Below are 24473 nucleotides of genomic sequence, written 5' to 3'. Positions count from 1 at the left end.
ACAAAAGTTTTTACTTTGAAGAAGTCCACTTATCTCTTTTTTTCTTTGGTTGCTTGTGTTTTAATATTAAAACTAAAAACTTATTCCCAAATCCAAGGTCATAAAGATTATTACCTCTATGCTTTCTTCTATAGTTTTAGGTCATTGATTCATTTTAAGTTAATTTTTTTCCTTTCTTTAAAATTTTGATTATTTATTTGACAGAGAGAGAGAGAGAGCAAGTGAGCGCACAGTCAGGGGGAGTGGCAGAGGGAGAGGGAGAAGCAGAGCAGGGAACCTGAGGCGGGGCTCCATCCCAGGACCCTGGGATCATGACCTGAGCCGAAGGCAGATGTTTAACTGAATGAGCCACCCAGGTACCCTTTGAATTAATTTTTGTATTTGGAGTGAGGCAGGGGGTCAACTTCACTCTTTGCATGTGGTTATCCTGTTGTCTCAGCACCTTTTGTTGAAAAGACTTTCTTCACTAAATGGCCTTGGAAACCCTGTTGAACATCAACTGGCCAACAGATGTTTGGGCTTATTTTGGGCTCTTGATTCTATTTCATTGGTCTCTGTGTCTATCCTTTTGGTAGTACCACACTATTTTGATTAATTTTGCAGTAAGCTTTGAAACTGGGAAGTGTGAGACCTTCAACTTTGTTTTGTTTTCAATGTTGTTTTTGGCTATTGAGGGTCCCTTAGAGTTCCACATGAGTCTCAGGACTGGCTTTTCCATTTCTGCAAAAAAGGCTATTGAAAATTTGATAGGGAACGACTGAATCTGTAGAATGCTTTAGGGAATACTGCAATATTAGTAATATGAAATTTTTCAATTCATAAATATTTATTATTTCCATTTATTTAGGTCCTTTTTCATTTCTTTCAGCAATGTTTTTTAGTTTCTAAATGTACAAGTCTTTCAATCCCTTATTTAAATTTATTTGTGGTATTTTATTCTTCAGATACTATCACAGTTGGAATTGTTTTCTTAATTTTCTTTTGGTTTATTCATTGATGGGAGTATAGAAACACAACTGATTTATTTTTTATTTTTTTTTAAAGATTTTATTTATTTATTTGACAGAGATCACAGGTAGGCAGAGAGGCAGGCAGAGAGAGAGAGGAGGAGGAAGCAGGCTCCCCGCTGAGCAGAGAGCCCGATGCGGGACTCGATCCCATGATGCTGGGATCATGACCTGAGCTAAAAGCAGAGGCCTTAACCCACTGAGCCACCCAGGTGCCCCAAAACACAACTGATTTTTGTGTTTTGATCTTATACCTGTAACTTTTGCTGAATTCATTTATCAGCTCTAGTATTTTTTTTTTTGTGGTTTCTATAGTATTTTCTATTTATGTCATCTGCAAATACAGATAATTTTACTTCTTCCCTTTTAATTTGGATGCCTTTTTTTTTTTTTTAAGATTTTACTCATTTATTTGAGAGAGAGGGAGTGCATGCTCAAGCAAGCACAAGCAGAGGAAAGGAGAGGGGCAGAGGGAGAAGGAGAAACAGACTCCCTCCTGGGCATGGAGCCAGACACAGGGCTCAATCCCAGACCCCACTATCATGACCTGAGCTAGTTAGATGATCAACCAACAAGCCATCCAGGTGCCCCATTTTTTTTTTCCCCTTGACTAACTGATCTGACTAGGACTTCCAGTACAGTGGGGAAAATGGGCATCTTTGTCTTGCTTCTTATCTCAGGAGGGAAAGCTTTCAGATTTTTATCACTAAGCCTGATATTAACCAAAGGTTTTTCATAAATCCCTTCTATCTGTTAAGGAAGTTCTCTTCCATTCCTAATTTGTGTTTTTATCATAAAAGAATGTTTAATTTTGTCAAATGCTTTTCCGTGTCTTTTTTTTTCCCCACTGTGTTTTTTGAGAGGATCATGTACTTTCCCCCTTCATTTTATTAAGCTTACTTTTTTGCTTAGCCTTCAAAGTGTTAAGAACAGCAATAATAGACAATTTCATTTCCAAAGAAATACAGAAAAACACTTCCGTTTTCTGAATTGTTTAAAGAGCTAGGTTACTAATTAGTAGGAGTTTTCTTATGCAGACAGAAAGCAAGCACACATGAATGAACTATAAAGACCAGCAGAACTATCGTGGAGTTACTATCCTAAAGAAAATATTTATGACAACATCTGCTTCAGTTACATATACAAAGCATTTCATAAAATATTAAGGAGAAAAGCAAGCTTCATAAATAATTAAAATTTAAAAAAGCTCCTAGGGCCAGGTGTTTCCCTTCAGGGGATGAAAGATATAGAGAACACTGTAACAGCTACAGTGTGTCAGTATGGATTACCCCCAAAGTATTTTTGAGAATACATACAGTTACAATTTAGATATGGTGGGGGAGGGGGGAATAAACTCCTTCCCCAAGAAGACAAAGTAATAATGGTAGAGGTTAAAACCTAGAGTTTCAAACTTCTCTCTGGGTTATCAGATCACTGTGTTTCTTTTAGCAGTATAATAAGAATAGCGTAACAAATTCTTTGTAACAGAAAAGCACATGGAATAAAACAAAGTTATGAGCCCTTCTGGTATTTGGAACAAAAGGGCTCATCTCCCCTAGTTACATCATTCTTACTTGCAATCTAAACAGAAGAGTATCTCATTTATTCCTTATCCCTGGGGAGCAAAATGTTCATACAAGTCACTGCAGAGGAAAATGAAAGCTTATCTCTTCATGTGTCCAAATCAGTTTATACATTTTAAATTCATTTTCTGTGTAAATAATACAAGTTAGAGAGATAACATAGTAGAGTAGCAGAGCACAGAAAAATGCTACATGTGAGTGTGCAACCTCAGGCAGCCACATAAGTGTCCTGAGTCCATTTTCCACGCTATATAATGGGCATCAGAGTACCCACCTCAAAGGATGTGCTAAAAACTCCCAGAAAATTAAGTGCCATGTAAAATATTATTTATTTTTTAAGACTATACACTTACCAGCTTTATAAACTATATCCAATCTAACTTATTCTCAGAAAAAGAGATCTTAGACAGTTTTGTCAGAGGACAATCTCTCTGATAAAATTAGAATGTAATAAAATAAAAACAAAAATAATTTCTAATAAAATTAGAAATGAAAAACGTTACCCCACTACATACTCCCACTGAATGAAAACTGGGAAAACTCATTTCTTAAATAATTCATGGGTTAACAAGGTGGAAAAACATGTAGAAACAACAAACAGCCCTAAATAGTTTTAAATTACCTGAAAACAAGAAAGACTAAAACAGGATCTAATACAAAACATGCCTGAAAAAAATAAGCACATAAGCTGCAATAAAGTAGAAGGAAATAATAAATAGAAAGGCAGAAATTAAAGAAATAAACAACATGGAGAAACAGAACAAAAGCTGACTCTTAAAAGAGATTAATAAAATAGACTGGTAAATCTGATCAACATGAGAGAAAGTACAAACAATATTAGAAATGAAAAAGGAAACAACTGTAGAGGCACACAAGTTTATACACAAATATACACCATCAAATTTGATAAATGAAATGGATGATTGTCGAGGAAAGTATAAGTTACTAAAACGTGCTAAAAAAGGAAAAGAAACTCTGAATGGACCAATAAATATAAACCATTTGGTCACTAGTCAAAAACCAACCACTCCATAAATGGAACAAAGCCAAGATGTTTTTATAGACTCTTTCCTCTAACATTATCTTATGGAAAATAAATGTCAAATGTACATAACATTAAAATAAAAAGAACTGTATGGAAACACCTATATACCCACTACCTAGATTCTTCAATTGACAGTTTTCCTTACTCTCTCTCTTTTCTTTAAAGATTTTATTTACTTATTTGAGAGAGGGAGAGAGAGAGAGCCCGTTCGCACACACAAGCAGGGGGAACAGCAGAAGGAGGGTCAGAGGGTGAGGGAGAAGCCGACTCCCTGTCGAGCAGAGAGCCCGATGTGGTACTTGATCCCAGGAGTCTGGGACCAACACCTGAGCTGAAGGCAGACACTTAACTTTGAGCTGCACCGGTACCCCTAACTAACATTTTTCTACATCTGCTTTCACGTAACTATCCATCTTTCTGCCCATCCTTCTTTCTATGCATCAATCCCTTTATATCTTGTATTAGGTTCTGGAGAGTAAAAATAAAGGAAAATAGAAGTATGACAGGATTTCAAAGCACCAGACTAGTATCTTTATATTTCCATATTAACTTTATATTTTGAATGTTTTTAAAAAATAGAATTAGAGCTATGGTACACTGAAAACAAGAATACATGCATAATGAAGTGTTTAAGAAGAAGAGTCTATGACTCTTCTTAAGAAACCCTGATTCTTTTCCAAACGATATCTTAAGGTATTAACCAGTTCCTGCTTCCTCTCCCAAAAACGAGGACCGAACTGGATCTTCAAAAATAGTCATTATAAAATGAATATATTTTTACAAATGCATGCATTCAGTCAGGAGATATTTGCTATGCATTTATCGGAATAAAAATAACATTATTAATCACAAGAACAATTTATCTTCAAAAGGATAGTTTTTCTGTTGCAAAAAATCTTAATCTGTCAGATCCTAAGGAATTCAAACAATTTTGTTTTCTCTGCACACAGTGTGAACATGCCAGCAAACCTGCTAGATCTCAACACTTTTGAATAAAAAGATTACTATCAGAGAATGACAGCATATAAAAGGAAGGTTAATTTAAAAAAAAACAAGATTATTCACTTCTTTAATGATTATAAAATGTTACTTTTCCTTTTGTGCCCTTTTATTATTCTTTGCATTGAGACATGATCTTGTTATCCCCCCATGAGTTGAGTGCATTCAAAAATTATTTTGAGTGGAAGGTAATTAAAGGTCTTTAAATCATTCCTTCTCAAAAGCAACATACATGGCAGCAGACTCATGTCCTGATCTAACTTGTATCATTACCTCCCTTTTTTCCACATTGTGCCAACTCGTCAAGGAGACGAGAACACCTTCCAACTTTGTTAGAAGGAATACTGTTTCCAAGAAATTTGCCCTTTAAAAGCATTCTTTTAATGTACTGGTACCTTCATTTTATTTATATACGAAACATTTAGGTTCTAAAATGGATAATACCACATATTACATTAAAGGTAGCTTACCTTGCTGGAGGTTTCTAATAAAAACTGGAATGTGTTCTGCACAGCTTGGCATGTCTCTAGCTCAGTTCGACTGAAGGCTATTAAATAATCCTTCAGGTGATCATACACATTTCCATCAAGAGCCTGTAAAACAGTAAACAAAAGCCAAAAAATTATGACAAAGCTCTGATATGTAATACCTAGTGTTCACAAGATAGATTCAGTTTAAAATCCATTAATAATGAGTGGACAAAAGATAAAGATTATTATAAATGTGAACATGTAAACAGTAAACAATCACCTGGGAGAATGTTGACTCTTTCTAATGAATAGGAACTAAAAAAGAGAAAATTCAATATTGGTAAGGCTGTGGGAACAGAACAAAACTTGGAGACAAAGTGGGCTAGGTTCTGATCTTCATTTGTCTGTTTATTAACTCTGTCAACAACTGTTGTCACTTTATAACACAGTATGTGTGGGAATTGAATGAAACAATGGATGTGAAAGGATCCAGGCACAGTGCCTGAAAGAGAGTAGACAATGCAAACATTAATCTCCTCCATTTTTAAGATTTCATTTATTTATCTGACAGAGAGAAAGCAAGAGAGTGCAAGCAGGGGGAGTGGCTGAAAGAGAGGGAAGCAGGGAGCCTGACATGGGGCTCCATCCCAAGACCACAGGATCATGACCTGAGCTGAAGGAAGATGCTTAACCAACTGAGCCACCCAGGCGCCCCTAATCTCCTCCATTTTTCCTCTTCCATTGTTGGTAGGATTATAAATTAGTATATTCTTACTGTAGAGCAGTCAGAGAAAAAAAAAACAATATAGTTTTAAAAAAGTGAATTGCAGGTACAGTTTTGGGGAAGAAATACCAATGAAATGTCTCTGAGGAGTTTTAAATACTCCTTAAGCATTTAGAGTAGGACTCATTGAAATTAAAAGAAAAAAAAAAAGAAAAGAAAAGAAAACCCACCATCATGTATAATGACTAAAATATACATGGCAACAAAAACTGTGTTAACTATAGTTACAAAAGCATAAATAAATAATTTAATGTTAAAAAAAGTAGAACCAGTAGCATACATTTTAGCAACAACTATGGGCAAAATATATCTATCATCATCATAATCATCATCACCATCATCATCTAAAAAGGTTCTGGACTCTTGCCGATCAATGGAGGTCTTCTTAAAAATTAAGGTAAAATTTGTACAATATAAAATCCACCATCTCAGCTATTTTAAAGTATACTATTCCTTTGCTTTTAGTAATTCACAATATTGTACAACCATCACTACTACCTAATTCCAGCACATTTGCATTGCCCCAAAAGAAATCTCCCAATATTCATTGGGTGGTGACTGCCATGTCCCCCCATGCCCCCCCTTATGGCAACCATTAATCTTTCTATTTCTATGGATTCACCTATTCTAGACATTTAATATAAATAGAATCATAGAACATATGTCATTTTGTGCTTGCCTCTGTCATGTAGCATAATGTTTTCAAAGTTCATCATTGTATTAATAGTTCATTTCTTTTATGGCCAAATAATATTCCATTGTATGGATATACCACATTCGGTTTATCCATTCATTGGCTTATGGCCATTTGGGTTGTTTCCACTTTTCCGCCATTATGGATAATGGTGCTATGAACATTTATGTAGAAGTTTTTATTTGAACATCTGTTTCCAATTTTCTAGGGTATATGCCTACTTGTGGAATTGCTGGGTCCTATGGTAATTCCATGTCTAACTTTTTGAGGAACTGCCAAACTTTTTTACAGTAGCTGCACCATTTTACACCCCCACTAGCAATGTATGAAGGTTCTAATTTCTCTAAATCTTCTTCAACACTTTTTATTTTCTGTTTCTTTTTTAAAAATTATTCAAGCCATCTTAGCAGTATCTCATTGTGGTTTTGACTTGCATTTATCTAATGACTAATAATGTTAATTATCTTTTCATGTGCTTATTGGCCATATGTTTATTGTCCTTGGAGAAATGTCTATTCAAGTCTTTCACTCATTTCTAATTGGGTTGTTTGTCTTTTTGTTGTGGAATTGTAATTGTACTTCATATATTTGGGTACATATATTTTATGAGATGTATGACTTCCAAATATGTTCTATTTTGTGGGCTTTTTCACTTTCTCGATAGTGTCCTCTGATACACAAAAATTCTTATTCTGATGAAGCCTAATTTAGCTATTTTTCTTTTGTTGCTTGTATTTTGGTGTCATATCTAAGAATCCTCAATGGAGGTTTTATAGTAGATAAATTCTTTGTACATCTTATGTTTGGCTATTCTATTAAACTTTTAATATAAAACAGATTTTTAAAAAGATTTATTTATTAGAGAGAGAGTGCAAGCGTGCATCCATGCGAGTGGGGGAAGGGTCAGAGGGAGAGAATATCCAAACAGACTGCTTGGGCATGAAGCCCTATGCTGAGCATGGGGCCCTATGCGGGGCTTGATCCCACGCCCCTGAGACTGTGACCTGAGCCGAAACCTAAAGTTGGATGCTTAACTGACTGAGCCACCCAGCCCCTATAAAACTAATTTTTTAAAAGACTGTTTGAGAGAGAGAGAGAGAATGAGAGAGAGAGCATGAGAAGGGACAGGTCAGAGGGAGAAACAGACTTCCCACCAAGCAGGGAGCCTGATGTGGGACCGATCCCAGGACTCCAGGATCATGACCTGAGCCAAAGGCAGTTGCTTAATCAACTGAACCACTCAAGTGCCCTATAAAACTGATTTTTAAAAAATACTCACATTCTATCCCCAAAGCAGAGTAACAGAGCTGCATGTTCTATAGTGCTTACACCACCAGATGGCACCATCAAGCACTTTAAATATAGGCTGTATAAATTCCTTAAAATTCCTTTCCATGAAGTTATGTAACAACCCCAGTGAGACTGCTGGTGTTGTCTGAATAAGAATTCCTAACTTAGGACATGCTTTTCATGAACCTGCTAAAAAAGAAACATATAAATTCTTCTAATACGGTTTTGTCTTAGAAATGATCTTGGTAGGTTGTCTTAACTTCATATTTGCAGGAAACAAATGAGGCATTTTATTTAAACACAGCAAACAGGAAAAAAACAAAAAACAAAAACCCCACACAGCAAATGGCAATACAGGCATCATGAGCTCCTAGCCTCTGAATTTCTGATTCAGTAGGCTGGGATGGGGGTGGGGCGGGGGGCTGAGAATTTTTATTTTCTAACAACTGTTGCCAGTCTGGGGACCATACTGTGAGAACCGCCAGACTAAATAGTTACTTCAGCTGATTAGGTTGAGCATTTATGTAGATTTAGATCCTGGTGACCCTGGAGGAGGAAGAGTGGCTAGAGCAGAGAAGTCTACCATCCTGAATAAGGTGAACAGCCCCAACACAGCAGGAGGGCAGATCAGCAGCTGTCTCTTCAACAGAATCATGCCAACATCAGAATTAGAGGCAGCGTGCTGTAGCATGGGGAAGAACCCGAGTTCAGAAGTAAGTTGGATGTGGGTTAGAAGGCCAGCACTGCTACTTCATTCCTCATTTGGATGGTTTTCTCATTTGTAATTAGAGAAAGTGGGAATACTATATACTCCAAAGGCACATTGTGAAGATTAAACAAAGGAAGTGGCACAATGTTAATCTCCTTTCTTGCCTTCCTTAAAAGTCTTCAGTGGATTGGTCATATATTGGTAACTGTTAAAGCTAGGTAATGTGTATATTGGAGTTATTATGTAACTCTTTTTATTACAGTATACATTGGCTATTTTCCATTAAAAAAATAAAAAGAAAGATTAAATATCAGATGTGGAAAAAAAGTAATGCCATAATTTTATTTTCAATGGCTCCCACTGTATTTTTTGAAAAGTCAAAATTCTTAACTGTATCTATGGCCCTTCACAATCTAGTCCAAACTACCTCTGTAAGCACCATCTCTCATCACTGTTGTCTGCATTGTACTCTACATCCCAACCACACTGAGCCATTTTAGAAAATGATATTTACTTTCACGTTTCCAATTAAGTTATTCTCTTGGCTTAGAATGTTCTCCTCCCACCCCCCAACTTCTCTTCATTCAAATAGTGATAATGATGGCTGACACAGGCATCTAACATTTACTAATGACATTTGACCTAAAGTAGGTGACCCTTGGGATGGAAGCTGAGTCCAAGATAGCCTATTCTTTACCACCAAATGGCTATTCTTCCTACCAAATAGAGAAAGTCTATCTTCAGTAGAAGAGATTTACACCAACTCACAAGGAAAAGCAGTGATGAGAAATTTGGCAGAGAGAAGCTGGGAATAGGGGGCAAAAGGGAGGGACAGGGAGTGTCCTTGGATTGGGTAGTTTCTGAATAAGCATCCCCTTGCCCCTTCTATGATTGGCTACCGGAGCCAACAAATTCCCACTTTGGTCAAGCTACTTTGAGTTGTCTCTGTTATTTGCAATTAAGAGACTCCTCATTAAAGGGTAATGAATAATAACTGTAGCTTGTATTGGCCATACTATCTAAATTATTTCCTTTGAAAGTCGTGACAAAAACTTTGATTCATCTAGGCAATTAACTACAAGTAATAACTAAATAGCTTGTCCTATATTCCTAGTTCTCTTCAATTAAACAAAAATAGAAGTTTGAAGTAGATAATTTTTATTACCGAATCACAAATACATTCCAAAAGGAACATGTATTTCTTTTTTTTTAAGATTTTATTTATGTATTTGAGAAAGAGTGCAACACAAGCATGAGCAGGAGCAAAAGAGAGGGAAAGGGAGAAGCAGACTTCCTGCCGGGCTGACGCAGGGCTCCATCCCAGGACCCTGAGATCATGCCCTGAGCCAAAGTCAGAGGCTTAACATGGACTGAGCCACCCAAGTGCCCAGCTATACATGTATTTCTTGAAAACTCAAAGTTAAGAACTACTCAAAACTTTCAATAAATGGCAAATGTGTCACAACGAGGGCATGCATGGTGAAGATGCATCCGAACCCTGTCCAGCATTTAATGAGCAAGGCACAAGAATGTTCTAAGTACACTTGTTTGGTCATTTTCAAATGAGCACACATGCACAATCTTCGATTACTACAGAGAGCCGTGTGAAGAGTCACAAATTTTGTAATGGTAATTACAATGATAAAGTGGAATTCACGTATTTCCTCAGAAATGGTAGGAGAGGCATTCTTTTGGGGTTTATACAAATGTGAGTTAATCTGGCAGAATGAGCTCCTTAGTGGTCTCCACTATGCAAAAACTTGGTAGGTAACCCAACCAAATATGTATTTTGTTTTTTAAAGATTTTATTTATTTATTTGACACAGAGAGAGAGATCACAAGTAGGCAGAGAGGCAGGCAGAGAGAGAGAAGTTGAAGAGAGAGAGAAGGTGAAGCAGGCTCCCCGCTAAGCAGAGAGCCCAATGCGGGGCTCGATCCCAGGACCCTGAGATCACGACCCGAGCTGAATGAAGGCAGAGGCTTAACCCACTGAGCCACCCAGGCGCCCCCCAAATATGTATTTTAAATCTAGTCAAAGTTCAAAAAAACTATTTGATACAAATTGCTAAGGGAAGAAGTCTGTAATGTCTCACTTGAGAAACCACAGGACTTTGATCAGCAACATGTTTTAATGGTCTAGCAGTTTTTTAACTTAAAAAACTGAATTTGAATGCCTTTAAGCAGCCATGTTCCTTTCTGTTACCAAAGGACATGTTCCTTATACATTATTATCCCTGTCCTCTTTACTCATTTGACCAACTTGATCTCTAAAATCAGTTGAGTTTGGGTTCCAAACTCATAAAGTAGATACATTTTAAAATAGTAAATAAATAAATAAATAGTTGGGATATCTTGAAAGAAAAAATCAGAAATTTAAAATACAAGGATGTTCTGCTGAACTTTTTTTTTTTTTTTTTTTTTTAAAAAAACAAGGAAGTATAAATTTCCCGGAACCTGAAGAGGAAAATTATGCTGAATTAGGAGTTAGGAGAAAGAAAATGTGTCATTTTTCTAAGCATTTGATGCAATGTTCCTTCACAGTGAGAACTTTAAACAGTGGCCTCCTTATTTAGATCCAGGAAGGGCACAGATTCTCTAGTCATACAGTTATGCCGAAATCTCCTGAATTTCCTTAATGCAGCCTAGAAAGGCAAATTCTTCTAAGAGCAATGGGCATTCTGAAATAGTCTCTGATAATAGTCAAGGATATAAATACCAAGATGATGATAAATATGAACTCTCTTAAAATTAAATCATGAAATTTTATAGTCCTCTTTTGCTGATGGAAGAGAACAATGACTGCCTGCCTGCATTTGTATTTCTGAGAAGACCCCAGCTACACATAACCAGAGTCAGAGCAAGTAGATTTTTACAAATTTAGAGAGATTGAAGAAGTCATGGGAATGAAAGGTGCAGCACAGGGGAATATAGTCAATGGTCTTATAATAATGTTGCATGATGACATATAGCAGTGACACTTGTGGTGAGCGCAGCAGTTGGCCGATCACTGTGTTGTACACCTGGAAACAATGAAACACTGTTTGTCAACTATACTTCAATAAAAATTTTTTTTTTAAATTAAGATAAAAACAAGTGCTGGGCTGCATCTGTATCCTTGTAAATATTTTAACACATGGATGAATACGACAATTGATGTAAAGTAAAGTAGTACTTAGGTGTAAAACTGAATAAAGTAAAACTAGAAACAGATCACCCAGGTTGTTTTGTTTAAAAGCACTGCGTTATTTCAGGTTCTGTGAAAGAGGAAACAAATAAGAAAGTTCCTGTCTGTGAATTACAAAACTCCAGGAAAGAAAAATTCAGTACTGCTTTTCTCTAATATTTGTGTTGTCCTGTTGAGTTATTTACTAGCATGCATAACTGGTGGTAAGTGTGCTAAAACCATCTCGATATTTAGGTTGCAATGTGAAAGCAGCATGGTCTGACAGAAAGCTCTGAGCCATATACACTTGCATTCAAATCCAGCTTTACCACTTACTAAAAATGCTACTCTAGGAAAACACTGAAACTTCCCGAGCTTTAAATTCCTGACCTGGAGTCAAAAGAATATAGTACCTGTAAAACATGGATATTAAAATAATAAAGCTTAACCATTTCTATGTTCTACCCAAGATTTTCATTTATTTCCTTTATAGGACCTATAGTAGGGATTTTTGTGACAGACTTGGTTTTCAGTTTTGATTCTATTATATAAACAGTAAAACCTCTCTGGGCCTCAGTCTCCCCATTTCAAAAATAAAGGGATGATAACAGTATCTCCTCATGAGATCTGTAAAATAGGCATTTTCAAGCATAACATTCTAATTCCCTTGATGTTTCTTTTATTATGTATTTTTTGGAGTTATTTCATAGTGGCTACTTGGAAACTACAATTAACATCTTAATTTAAAGCAAACTGGATTAATGTAAACTTAATTCCAACAGCATACAAACGCTGGTCCTACATAGCTCTACTCTCTCCCTCCTCTGTGCCATTACTGTCCTACAAGTATATCTTTACATGTTTTAAGTCCATTGACAACATTTTATGCTTACTCCTTTATGTGTTATCTTTTTTTTTAAACGACTTTGTTCTTTTTTTTTTTTAAAGATTTTATTTATTAATTTGACAGAGATCACAAGTAGGCAGAGAAGTAGGCAGAGAAGCAGGCAGAGAGAGGAGAAAGCAGGCTCTCCGCTGAGCAGAGAGCCCGATGTGGGGGCTCGATCCCAGGACCCTGGCATGATGACCTGAGCCGAAGGCAGAGGCTTTAACCCACTGAGCCACCCAGGCGCCCCTATGTGTTATCTTTTAAATCAGACTTTAAATATACAATTCCTTTCTCGGACTGGCTAATCTCAATTGTCTGACCTTAAATTCATGGATTTTTCCTTCTGCAGCTCACCTTTGCTGCTGAACCCTTCTAGTGTATTTTTATTTCAGTTATTGTACTTTTTAACACCAGAATTTTTATTTGGTTTCTTGTTATAATTTATCTTTGTTGATATTCTCTCTTTGTTGGGACACTGTTCTCATAATTTCCTTTAGTTCTTCAGCTTTATGGTTTCCTTTCACTCTTTATACATATTAAAAAGAGGTGATTTAAAATCTTTTTCTAGAAAGTCCAATGTATGTGCTTCTTCGGGGTCAGTTTCTATTGACTCCTTTCAGTCCTCTGTAAGGGCTATACTTTCCTGTTTCTTTGCACATTTCATAATTTTTAAAGAACTGGACATTTAAAGTAATGTAATATGGCAATTCTGGAAATCCCCAGAATTTATTGTTGCTGCGGTTTATTTTTAAAGATTTTATTTATTTGAGAGAGAGATAGAGAAAGAGAGCAAGCACAAGTGGGGGGATGGGCAGAGGGACAAGCAGACTCCCTGCGAGTATGGAGTCTGACACAGAGCTCAATCCCAGGACCTGGAGATCATCATGGGAGCTGAAATCAAGAGTTGGACACTTAACTGACTGAACCACCCAGGTGCTCCTGCTGTCTGTTCGTTTAGTGGCTATGTTTCTATCTCAGTGTTTCAGGGAATCCAGAATTTTGCAAAAAGCTTCATAGACTCCACAAATACTTGATTTGGAAGTTTTAATATACATCATTTTGACCATTTTTTAATATACATGAACAGATATTTAAGTCCATCAGCCATCCATTATTTTCCATGTTACTCTACTGTTAACCATTAATCTTCATTTCTAACAAACCCACTAAAATCAACAATCAAGTAAAATGTGATAAAGGTGAGTGAAATACCTGGGCAAACTTAAAGCAGCATATGTCAAGAGATTCGAGTCAAGATCTACTGTCTTGAGTATACTGCTTTAGGGAATCTCTTGCCCCTGTTTTTATCCCAGTAGCCCCAAATCTCTTTTGTTCCTCACATATACTATAGACAAAACTAGAGTAGTTTTCCTTAAAGTGAAAGCAGACGATTTAATCACACACAATCCTCACAGTTCACAGATTCTTTGTGGGAATTTACATTTTTGTTTTCATTTTAATAAATAATTTTTAAATGATATAATTTAATCCAGTAACATGACTGATTACCTTTTACTAGGGAATTGCCATGGGGTTTCTGTGCTTATGTATGATCAATATGTCAAGCAGTTTTGCTCCAATGGTCCTAGGTTAATGACAACAGATCTTAAAATGACCTCGAACTTAAAATGTAAATGATATAGTTGCAACACATGGAGGTCAAATGACATCAGTGAATGCTATACTAACAAAGCAAAAAAGTGTGATGTGAGAAAAAGAGTCATTATAGGCATATGGTAGAATAGGCACTGAGAATTCCAAACAACTTGGAAGATAGTATCATAATTTATGTTTCAAGTGGCAATTTAGGTTCTACTAATCTTTTTTTTTTTTTAAAGAGTTTATTTATTTATTTGACAGACAGAGACCACAAGTAGACAGAGAGACAGGCAGAGAGAGAGAGGGGGAAGCAGGCTCCCTGCCGAGCAGAGAGCCCGATGCGGGACTCGACCCCATGACCCTGAGACCACGACCTGAGCGGAAGGCAGCGGCTTAACCCACTGAGCCACCCAGGCGCCCAGGTTCTACTAATCTTTATCAGTTATCAAATTTAATTATTTTGTCAGTTTGAGTTTTATTGATTTATAGATTTGTTTGCATTTAAATGGTAACTGTTTTGGTTTTATACTTATGCAAAAACTATAAGCATAAATTTTTAGCTAGAAGCAAAGAGTCAAAAGGGTCAAAAGGAGGGTCAAAAGGCCTGATGGAGGAAATCAAAAGACTTCTGGAAGAAGATACTACAGAAGTTCAGCTCTTTAGGTATATAAACCAGAAAAATATAGATATCAGAGACTAAATATGACTGCTACAAACATAAGAATTTTTGGCATCCCAATTTAGATCTTGAATTTCCTCATGTTGATCTTTTGGCTATGTTATTTTAAGTGGCATTTTTTGTGTGTACTTTTGATATGAAAGTATTGAAATGCCAAAAAGTATTTAGCATGAAGAACATAAAGCTTTAGTTTTAGTTCAGGAGGCAATAGCCCTGATGCAGGCAATACAAACGCTCCTCACTTTGAAATTTTGGGGAAGAGTTAATACATATTTTTTGGATATATGGGACCATTAATGGAAAGGAAAACAGTGTGATGGCCTTAGATGTTTCCATTGCTCCCCTCCAAACCACACTTGGTGACTATAGCAAACACAGTCTGATCTTTACAGCCCCAAGACAGCCTCTGACTGAAGAATCTTAGATGTATGGTATACTCACATGAGACAGCTAAATTTCTTTGCACTTGATTTTTCTATGCCATATGGAATATTATGACAAAAAGGAATCTGTGATAAGTATAATAAGTGATCATTCAACAGTTCAATTCAATAAAATATTTATTGAGAACCTACTGTGTGCCAAGAATTATGCCAAGGGTTGAGTCTGTTCATATGTGGTGTATTTGAACACATAACCATGAAGAACGTGGCCAAATGTTAGGGACGAGCATGTAATTGGTAATTTTAATTATACAAGGTGCTTCTTAGAAGAGAGCCATCTTGACAGGTAGAGAGGTTTAAGGAAGATTTTCTGGAGGAAATGATGCCTGAATGTATTTGAAAGTCCTTAAGAATTACATTTGTCACAATTTTTATTGAGAGAACAGTTCAGTTCTTAACTATTAAAATCAATACTTATCAAAGTTTGCCCAAGACTAATTTATTATTTTGATTATGTGTTTTCCTAATTAAACAATTCAGGTTTTAAAATGATCTTTGAGTTACACTTAAAGCAGATTTAAGATTCCAAATATTTTCTAAAAATAAAAGGGTAAGAGCCACACAAATTAGATCTTTACATGTAAATAAAAGTGGCCTTTGAGCTAAACATGCAAAGCAGGATATTTTCAAATTTTAATACAGTAGCAAAATTGTACTTTTGGGGGCATACAGTTATTCAGAACATCAAAGCTTTGAAGTACAGAGTCTATGAAGAAAGAATTTGGCTTTTCTTTTTATAAACACTCACATGTCCATACTGAATTCAATTCCAGCAAGAACCTCTGCTGTGCTCAGCAGTATTTGCATCACAGAAAAAACATTAGCTGAGGACATTCAGGAAGGAAGGAAGGAAGGAAGGTCAAGAAAGACAGGATTCATTTCTTAGCAGCAATGACAAAAATTCCCTTTCTTAAAAAGTTACAACTAAACATATTTCTCCCCATTTAGTACGATTGTAGTTATAACAGACTGTGCCTCAAACACTTTCTAAGTAATGGATTTAAGATTATAAGAGAAACATTAAGTTTCTACTTCCTTATTCCAAAGTTTAATACCTACAATTATAACTTAATTTTCCTTTTAAAAAATGACTTATTTTAGAGAGAGCATGCATACACATGAGTGAAGGAGGGGGGAGGGGGAAAGGAGAGGGAGGAAATCTCAGGCAGACTACCTGCTGAGTGTGGAGTCTGATGACATTGGGGAGCTCAATCTCAGGACCTTAAGATCGTGACCTGAGCCCAAACCAGGAGTCAGCCACCTAACTGACTGAGTCACCCAGGAACCCCAAACTTGAATTTTCTTTAAAGAGTCGTGGAGGTTTATTCAGATTTTAAAAGCTGCCTATTTGGTGAAAACATTCCAGTTTCTCTGTTAGATTTTGGTCTTTTAGAGAAAACTCCCTGGTTTACAGGAAATCTATGAGAATGGTGGGTGACTCTTTCTGTAAACAAGCAGTAAAGTCCCAAGGCGCTTCTTCGACATCTGTGGATTGCTCAGACTGTCTCCTCTGGCAAGAGCCCCCAGTGTTTTGTGTGACAGTGCTACAGCCTCTATGTAGAAAGTGCAAACAAAGCCAAATTGAAAAGGCATTTATAGCCTAACACAGATGATTCTTGGCTCTAATTTTACAGAAGCAGGACAAATAAATTTCAGCCCTAAGTGGGAATTAGCTTTTCCATCATCCTTACTCTTTTAAACTTCTCTTTACCAACATTCTAAGATCTGAAGATCTCACAACAATATTTAAGCAAAATGAAACTTTGTGATGTGTATGCATTCTATCACAAAAGCACCACATTTCTGACACTGAAAAGCCTTTTATAAAGCATGTTAGTATTTCAGTTTATATGAACAAATCTGACCAGATATATGCATGTTTCCAAAATGCACTTTCCAAATATCATTTTAATATTAAAGGAAATAATACATGTAATAATGTTAGCATGATGTGTGATAAGTAATAAATAGTTAATAAATGAGGTTAGTTTTATATTTTTTTTCTCCTTCAAGGGAACAGAGGCCATGTGGATCTTGTTCTCTATTGTTTCTCCAGGAAATGGCACATAGAAAGCACCTAGTAAATATGTTAAATTATAAATGAATGAATGGTCTGAAATAAAAATGTCTCCTACCAGTACTGTATCTCTCATGTCTAAAATAGCACCTAATAGGATATAAGTATATAATAAATTACACTGGATGTCAGTTTGCTTGGTATAAAATATAAGCTCAACACTGTTAATGTATCATTACTATCTTCAGCATTCACTATCTTGTTCCTTTAATGAGCTATCCTTTTTCTTCAGTTTGTGATTGGTCAGAAGAGTGGTTTAAATAGTACAAAATTTAAATGTTCAACTTACTAGCAAGAAAAAATGAAAATAATTAAGAATATTACAGATTCATCCAAATTGTTGCTTACACAGTTATATTTAATTATCTATAAAATACAGTTTTGAAAAGGGTACAAGGAAATAGGTACTTTCATACACTGTTTTTAGGAATATAAAAATGATGTAATCTTTCTGGAAGGTAATCAGTCTATACGCAAAGTATTAACAAATTTTTGTTTTTGATCAGGGAATTAAGTTATAAGAAGGTATCTTAAGGAAGTTATCAAAGAGGTATACAAAATGTGTATATAAAAGAATCCTTACTACAGATTTATGAAAGCAGACAAAACAGGACAGGAAAATTTATGGCATATTAATAAGATATTATGTGGTCATTAAAACCACATCTTTGAGTATTATTTAATTATTTATTCAGATTTATTTATTTATTTGAGAGAGAGAGCACGAGCAGGGCGAGTGGCAGAGGGAGAGAGGAAGGGGAGGCAGGAAGCAAACTCCCCATTAAAAGTTGGGAGCCTGAGGGAGGCCGTTCTGATCCCAGACTCCAAGATTATGACCTGAGCTGAAACCAAGAGTTGGGTGCTTAACTGACTGAGGTACCCAGGTGACCCTTAAGTAATATTTAAAGACAGGGATAGTTGGGGCACCTGGTGGCTCAGTGAGTGAAGTCTCTGCCTTCGGCTCAGGTCATGATCCCCCTGGGATCAAGCTCTCAGGCTCCCAGCTCAGTGGGGAGCCTGTTTCTTCCTTTCCCTCTCCCCCTACTTGTGCTCTTTCTCTCCCTCTCTCTCTCATTCTCAAATTTTAAAAAATCTTAAAAAAAAAAAAATAGAAAGTCTGCCAGCTTTTAATGTAACTTTGAACACTTTGTCAGTAGGAATCCAAAAAACACTATAAACCTACTTAAACCTCATGGCTAAAAAATACAAAGTTACAGATAAAGTTTATAAATCCTGATATATTCTTGGTTACATTTTTAATAAATCAATCACTAAAATATCTGTTACTTGGATTTCAACAAAAGTATTTTTAAAAGAGTATACATGTAGAAAGTTAATAGAAATATTTCACTTCCATAATCATGTTTAATCATAAGTCACTAAGTTAAAGCAGATGAGCTATAATATATAATTTAGGTAGGGCCTTATTTTATAAATGCACAATGGGAATACCAAAGTAAGGCAATTAGTAGGTTATGTAAGTATGACTATAATCTTCTAACAGTGACAACTGTTTCTCATTGTGCCATTCTTTGTGCTTACTGCCCCATTAAACAACAGAGCTTTATATTCTTTTGATTTCCATGGCATCTCCTTCAGTCCTGTAATCCTTCTGTTTCTTTAAATATCATTTGCCTTACCAGGATTCTTGATTATTACTAACATTTCTCACTAGTATTACTGAACAAGTCTTTTTGTTCTCTCTGCCTCCATCTTGTCCACTCCAATACCTACCTCCTTGAATCAGTATTTTTTTCAGCATACTACAAGGGCAGTACTTTTAACCAAAAAACAGTGGCAGAGGGGATGAAGGTAAAGAGATAAATTCTAGATATCTCAGGGTTTGATGACTAGGATACAGAAGGAATATAAGAAAAAAGATGTGGGGGCCCCAGTCAGTTAAGCACTGTCTCTGGCTCAGGTAATGATCTCAGGGTCTGGGATGGAGCCCCAACTTCACTCAGCAAAGAATCTACTTCTCTCTCTCCCTTTGCCCTTCCCCTCGCTTGTGTTCTCCCCCTCTCTCAAATAAATGAATAAAATCTTAAAAAAAAAAAAAAAAAAGAAGAAGAAGAAGAAATGATGACACCTGGTGTCTGGTCAAAGGAATTGATAAACAGTGATATTATTACTGAGATGAAGAGTAACTTAAGCAACTGAATATCTGGGTCTGGAAATCAAAAGAAGAGTTTAGGCTAGAAATGAAGACTGCAAACATTTATCTAATAAAACTGAATGCCTACTGTGCGCAAGATATAGAATACATAGTAGATGTGGGTCATATGGTAATGAACAAACTAATGGTCTTTATAGTCTTGTTTTTTGAGAATCACTTATTTAAAGATGGGAGCTGAAATAACTAGGAATAATTATGATGAAAGAGTGCTTTCAGGGAAAAATAAGAGTGCCAAGGAAAGAATAATTATGAGACAACAAAAGCTGAGAAGAAAGAGCAGCCAGTAATGGAAGAAACCAGTAGAAGTATGATTCTACCAAACCCAAGAAAAGGGGAATGGCTAAACATCAAACACTGCTGGGACATAAAGAATAATAAAGACTCGGGGCGCCTGGGTGGCTCAGAGGTTAAAGCCTCTGCCTTCGGCTCAGGTCATGATCCCAGGGTCCTGGGATCGAGCCCCGCATCGGGCTCTCTGCTCCGTGGGGAGCCTGCTTCCCTTCCTCTCTCTCTCTGCCTGCCTTCCTGCCTACTTGTGATCTCTCCCTCTGTCAAATAAATAAATAAAATCTTTAAAAAAAAAAAAGAATAATAAAGACTAAGGCAACAAAGGAGTTATTACTGACCTTGGTAAGAACAGTTTTAATGTCATAGTGGCAGTGGAAGCTAGACTGTAACAGCCTTAGTAGTGAGTGGCAAGTGAGATCACAGATAATTTCAAAAAGTCGTTCTGTGTGTGTGTGTGTGTGTGTGTGTGTGTGTATGTGTGTGTTCAAAACTCCAAAGACAATGAGCTCAGACCGAGGGGTGTATAACCAGAACTTTAAGAAAGAGTTCATCCTTAGTTTACAGAAAAAGGATTCGGCAAAAAAGAGACAATCTCCAATCTCATTTTAGGGATATAACCTTGGTACCAAACTAGAAAAAGGAATTAAAGAGCAATTTCACTTATATACATGTGTAATGTGGCAACAGGCATTAAAAAAAAAAAAAAAGGTTTATTTATTTGAATGAGAGACAGAGCACAAGCCAAGGGGGATTGTAGCGGGAGAAGCAGATTCCCTGCTGAGCAGGGAGCCAGCTGCAGGGCTCCTTCCCAGGACCCTGGGATCATAACCTGAGCCACAGGCACATGCTTAACTGACTGAGCAACCTAGATGCCCTGTCAATGGGTATCATTAAAGTACACCATGATTAAGTAGGATTCATCCTCAAAATTAAAGGAACCTAAACACTAGAAAATATACTGATGTATTCCACCACACTTTTAAAAAAGATTTTATTTATTTGAGAGACAGAGAGATAGTGACAGAGATGGCGAGACAGAGCATGAGCAGGGAGAAGAGGGAGAGAAGACTCCCTGCTGAGCAGGGAGCCCAAAGTGGGGCTCAATCCTAGGACCCCTGGGATCATGACCTGAGGTGAAGGCAAATGCTTAACTGACTATGCCACCCAGGCGCCCCTGTATTTCACCATATTTATTTTATTTTATTTATTTGAGAGAGAGACACAGTGAGAGAGCATGAGAGGGGAGGACCGAGGGAGAGGCAGACTCCCCATGGAGCTGGGAGCCCGATGTGGGACTTGATCCCAGGACTCCGGGATCATGATCCGAGCTGAAGTCAGTCGCTTAACCAACTGAGCCACCCGGGCGCCCCTGTATTTCACCATATTAAAAAAAAAAAAAATCATATGCTCGTCCTCAAAATGTGAAAAAAACCCAAAACCTAAAAACCAGCAGCAACAATAAAATTTAACTTCAATTATTGATTATAAATTTTTTTCAGAAATTAGTAGTAAAATATAACTTTCTAATGCTGATATAGGGTAATCCCCTAAACCAAATATACTTTCAAGAATTTCTACCTTCTCCATTAAATCAGACATTTTTATATTAGAGACTGAATAAATATAGTATGTAGGAAAAAAGAAATGAGCTATAAAAACTAATAAGTTATTATTATCATCTGATGACTATATAACATAGAAAAATTGAAAAGAATCTATAAAACTATTAGAACTAAATCAAGTCAACAAAGGCTGGATTTTAAAATCAATCTACTGGAATAGGATTTCTAGTACAGCTGAGTGAATACGCTGACAAATCTCCCAAAACACTGTAAAACTAATTGTTAAAATCATCCATTATAGGCTTTAGAAATCAATCAAAAGCAAACAATGAGTTAAAAAAACTGCTAACCTTTGGGTAAGAATAGCGTCAATCTGTGGCATTCTTGCCTGAAGCTGTTCTTTCTTCCTTTCTCTTCATTCAATTCAGTTACCAGTTCTACTAAGATAGGCTGGCAGTGAAAACCAGTGGTTCAGTGCCAGAGAGGGTAACTTGATCTGGAACGGAAGGCAAAAAACTCCTGTCCCTGGATATTACTACCAGAAGTAGTGATCCTGATAGGATCTCAGACAGGAAAGCCCCCAGGTCTCCTAGCTTGAGGCTGTTGTCCCAGCTGGGATAAACCATCTGACTAGCACAGTAGCTAGAAATTCAACAGAAAGATCCTATTTTGTATGGAACCAGAAGAGACCCAGAATTGCTAAGGAAATGTTGAAAAAGAAAAACAAAACTGGGGCCATCACATTGCCTGATTTCAGCCTTACTACAAAGCTGTGATCACCAAGACAGCATGGGACTGGCACAAAGACACATAGACCAGTGGAACAGAGTGGAGAGCCCAGATATGGACCCTCAACTCTATGGTCAAATAATCTTCGACAAAGCAGGAAAAAAGACAGTTTCTTCAATAAATGGTGCTGGGAAAATTGGACAGCTATGTGTAGAAGAATGAAACTCGACCATTCTCTTACACCATACACAAAGATAAACTTGAAATGGATAAAAGACCTCAACATGAGGGAGGAATCTTTCAAAATCCTAAAGGAGAACATAGGCAGTAACCTCTTTGACATCGGCCACAGCAACTTCTTTCAAGCCATGTCTCCAAAGGCAAAGGAAACAAAAGCAAAAATGAACTTTTGGGACTCCATCAAAATCAAAAGTTTCTGCACAGCAAAGGAAACAGTCAACAAAACAAAGAGGCAGCCCACGGAATGGGAGAAGATATTCGCAAATGACACTACAGACAAAGGGCTGATATCCAAGATCTATAAATAACTCTTCAAACTCAACACACACAAAACAGATAATCACGTCAAAAAATGGACAGAAGACAAAAACAGACACTTCTCCAAAGACGACATGCAAATGGCTATCAGACACATGAAAAAATGTTCATCATCAGCCATCAGGGAGATTCAAATCAAAACCACATTGAGATACCACCTGACACCAGTTAGAATGGCCAAAATCAACAAGACAGTAAACAATATGTGTTGGAGAGGATGTGGAGAAAGGGGAACCCTCCCACATTGTTGGTGGGAATGCAAGTTGTTGCAGCCACTTTGGAAAACAGTGTGGAGATTCCTTAAGAAACTAAAAATAGAGCTAGCCTATGAACCTGCGATTGCACCACTGGGTATTTACCCTAAAGATACAGATGTTCAAAGCAGCAATGGCCACAGTCGCCAAACTGTGGAAAGAACCAAGATACCCTTCAACAGATGAATGGATAAAGAAGATATGGTCCATATATACAATGGAGTATTATGCCTCCATCAGAAAAGATGAATACCCAACTTTTTTATCAGCATGGATGGAACTGGAAGAGATTATGCTGAGTGAAATAAGTCAAGCAGAGTCAAGTATCATATGGTTTCACTTACTTGTGAAGCATAAGGAAAAACACAGAGGACATGGGCAGATGGAGAGGAGAAGTGAGTTGGGGGAAACTGGAGGGGGAGACAAACATGAGAGACTGGGGACTCTGCAAAATAAACTGAGGTCTTTGGAGGGAAGAAGGGTGGAAGGTTGGGTGAGACTGGTGGTGGGTATTAAGGAGGGCACATATTGCATGGAGCACTGGGTGTGGTACATAAACAATGAATTCTGGAACACTGAAAAGAAGTAAAATAAAATTAAAAAAAAAAAAGAGAGAGCTATAAACTCTCCACATAACCCTCTAAATGACAGGGAGCCTCTATGGACATGCAAGATAAGACCTCAGAAGGCATAAGGGAAAATAAAAGGTAAGATTGCCTGAACTCTGAATATTCTCCCCAACCAGCAAAGGGTAAAAAAGCCTTACTGGTCTGAAGTATTGGCACAAATTCTGACCAGTCACCGACTGATTGCCAAGTTATGAAGACAGACAGGAATTTAAGCTTAAAAATAAAAATAAAAATAAAATAAGGAACTGAACAGAGATACTGTGCCTGCATATTGTAAAACAGATTCTACAGAATTGGTCTGGGCAAGCAATGAAACAACAAACCATCTACCTCAGCAAAAACGGAAACAAAAACAGCTCTTGGGGAGAAGGGGAGAATCCAGATCTTCTACAATACGTTATCTCAAATGTCCAGTTTTCAACAAAAATTACGAGATATGCAAAGAAACATGAATATGTTACCTAAACTCAGAGAGAAAAGCAGTCAATAAAAATTGCCTGAGTGGGCCAATATGTTAGATTTAGCAGACACAGACTTAAGGTAAGTTTTATCAATATGTATAAAGAAGATTATGTTCAAAGAATTAAAAGGAAAATATAACAACTCAACAAGTAAGGAATCTCAATAGACAAATAGAAATAATAAAGAAAGAACCCTACAATAAGGCAAGAAAAAGAAATTAAAGACATTTAGATTGGAATGTAAGAACTAAAACTATCTTTATTCACAGATGACTGATCTCATATATGTAAGAAAATTTTAGGGAATCCACACATATACACACATAAAAGAGCCTATTAATAAACGAACTGCAGAATACATGATCAATATAAAAAAAAAGTTGTA

The 24473-nt window shown here is 36.7% G+C and overlaps 1 protein-coding gene across 6 annotated transcripts in view; it reads right to left on the bottom strand.

Moving 5' to 3' along the window:
- Positions 1 to 24473, bottom strand: part of FCHSD2 (FCH and double SH3 domains 2) — a 295916-nt gene that overhangs the window by 62029 nt on the left and 209414 nt on the right. For all 6 annotated transcript variants that reach the window (XM_032853162.1, XM_032853161.1, XM_032853164.1 and 3 more), the window contains one exon: positions 5105 to 5227. In XM_032853162.1, coding sequence (XP_032709053.1) covers positions 5105 to 5227 — 123 coding nt within the window. The remainder of the gene's footprint in view (positions 1 to 5104; positions 5228 to 24473) is intronic.

Source organism: Lontra canadensis, unplaced genomic scaffold, assembly GCF_010015895.1.
Source record: "Lontra canadensis isolate GAN:19392208 unplaced genomic scaffold, GSC_riverotter_1.0 scaffold7, whole genome shotgun sequence".
Classification (NCBI taxonomy): Eukaryota; Metazoa; Chordata; class Mammalia; order Carnivora; family Mustelidae; genus Lontra; species Lontra canadensis.
This window is presented reverse-complemented; position numbering and strand designations above follow the sequence as displayed.